Source organism: Tupaia chinensis, unplaced genomic scaffold, assembly GCF_000334495.1.
Source record: "Tupaia chinensis unplaced genomic scaffold, TupChi_1.0 Scaffold000672_1, whole genome shotgun sequence".
NCBI classification, from domain to species: domain Eukaryota; kingdom Metazoa; phylum Chordata; class Mammalia; order Scandentia; family Tupaiidae; genus Tupaia; species Tupaia belangeri.
The window spans coordinates 1,603,405-1,604,211 of NW_006160195.1; the positions used below are offsets into that span (position 1 = coordinate 1,603,405).

The window sequence follows — 807 nt, forward strand, 5'->3', positions numbered from 1 at the left end:
CGGCGCGCCCGCCGCGAGCACCGCGATCGCTGGCATCTGCGGGGCAGGGGCGCGGGGGCAATGAGCAGGGGGACGGCTGGGCGGTGGCGAGCCCCACCGCGGGCACCCAGGCGTCTGAGACCTCGGAGACCGGAGACCGGTCCCCGCTATGGGGGCGGGGATCTCACAGCGGGGACGGGGTCATCCCTCGCACACCTGGGGCGTTTGTCGCGGATCTAGAAACCTCTCGCGAATGGGGGAGGGGTCCCAGCTACGAATGAGGAGGGAACGTCACAAATTAGGGGCCGCTGTCAAACTACAGAGGACCTCTCTCACCTGTCCTCCGGGTGCCCCACAGACTGCTGCTCTCAGACTGGGGGCTTCAGTACCCTTTCCCCAAACCGCGCAGCCTTCGACCCTCAAGCCGCACTCCCCTAGACGGTACCCACAGCTTTGGGGCAGGGGAGAGGAGAACGGGGCTCCAAGCAGCAGCCCAGCCTCTAGCAAAATGAGCTGAAGGGTGTCCGCAGCTGGGGGTCTCCCCCTCGTCCGCCCTGCGGCCTTGGCAGCAAGAGGGGTGCGCAGAGGTACCCCCAGGCCCTAAGCCCAAAAGCTCCAGGGCGACCGCAGGGAGGTCTCAACTACGCCAAGTTGGGGCTCGGGGTTCCGAGGGGCACGTACCTTGGGGCCAGCCCAGGTGTCCGCGTCCGAGTTGCTCGAGCTCCTGTGATGCGGTCGCCAAGAAGGTGGACTGCCAGCTCGCGCCCCTGCGCTCCAGCCACCCGCCGCCGCCGCGCGTCCGGCCGCTTTGTGAGCCCGCCGCGCTCT

The 807-nt window shown here is 68.5% G+C and overlaps 1 protein-coding gene across 1 annotated transcript in view; it reads right to left on the reverse strand.

Moving 5' to 3' along the window:
- SPOCK1 (SPARC (osteonectin), cwcv and kazal like domains proteoglycan 1) overlaps window positions 1–790 on the reverse strand; it is a 603,884-nt gene extending 603,094 nt beyond the window's left edge. Inside the window, 3 exon segments of the mRNA XM_014592244.2 lie at window positions 1–3; window positions 6–36; window positions 661–790. The exon segment at window positions 1–3 is cut by the window's left edge and continues 143 nt beyond it. Coding sequence (XP_014447730.2) covers window positions 1–3; window positions 6–36 — 34 coding nt within the window. The 5' untranslated portion in view covers window positions 661–790.
- Window positions 791–807: the final 17 nt, after the last annotated feature.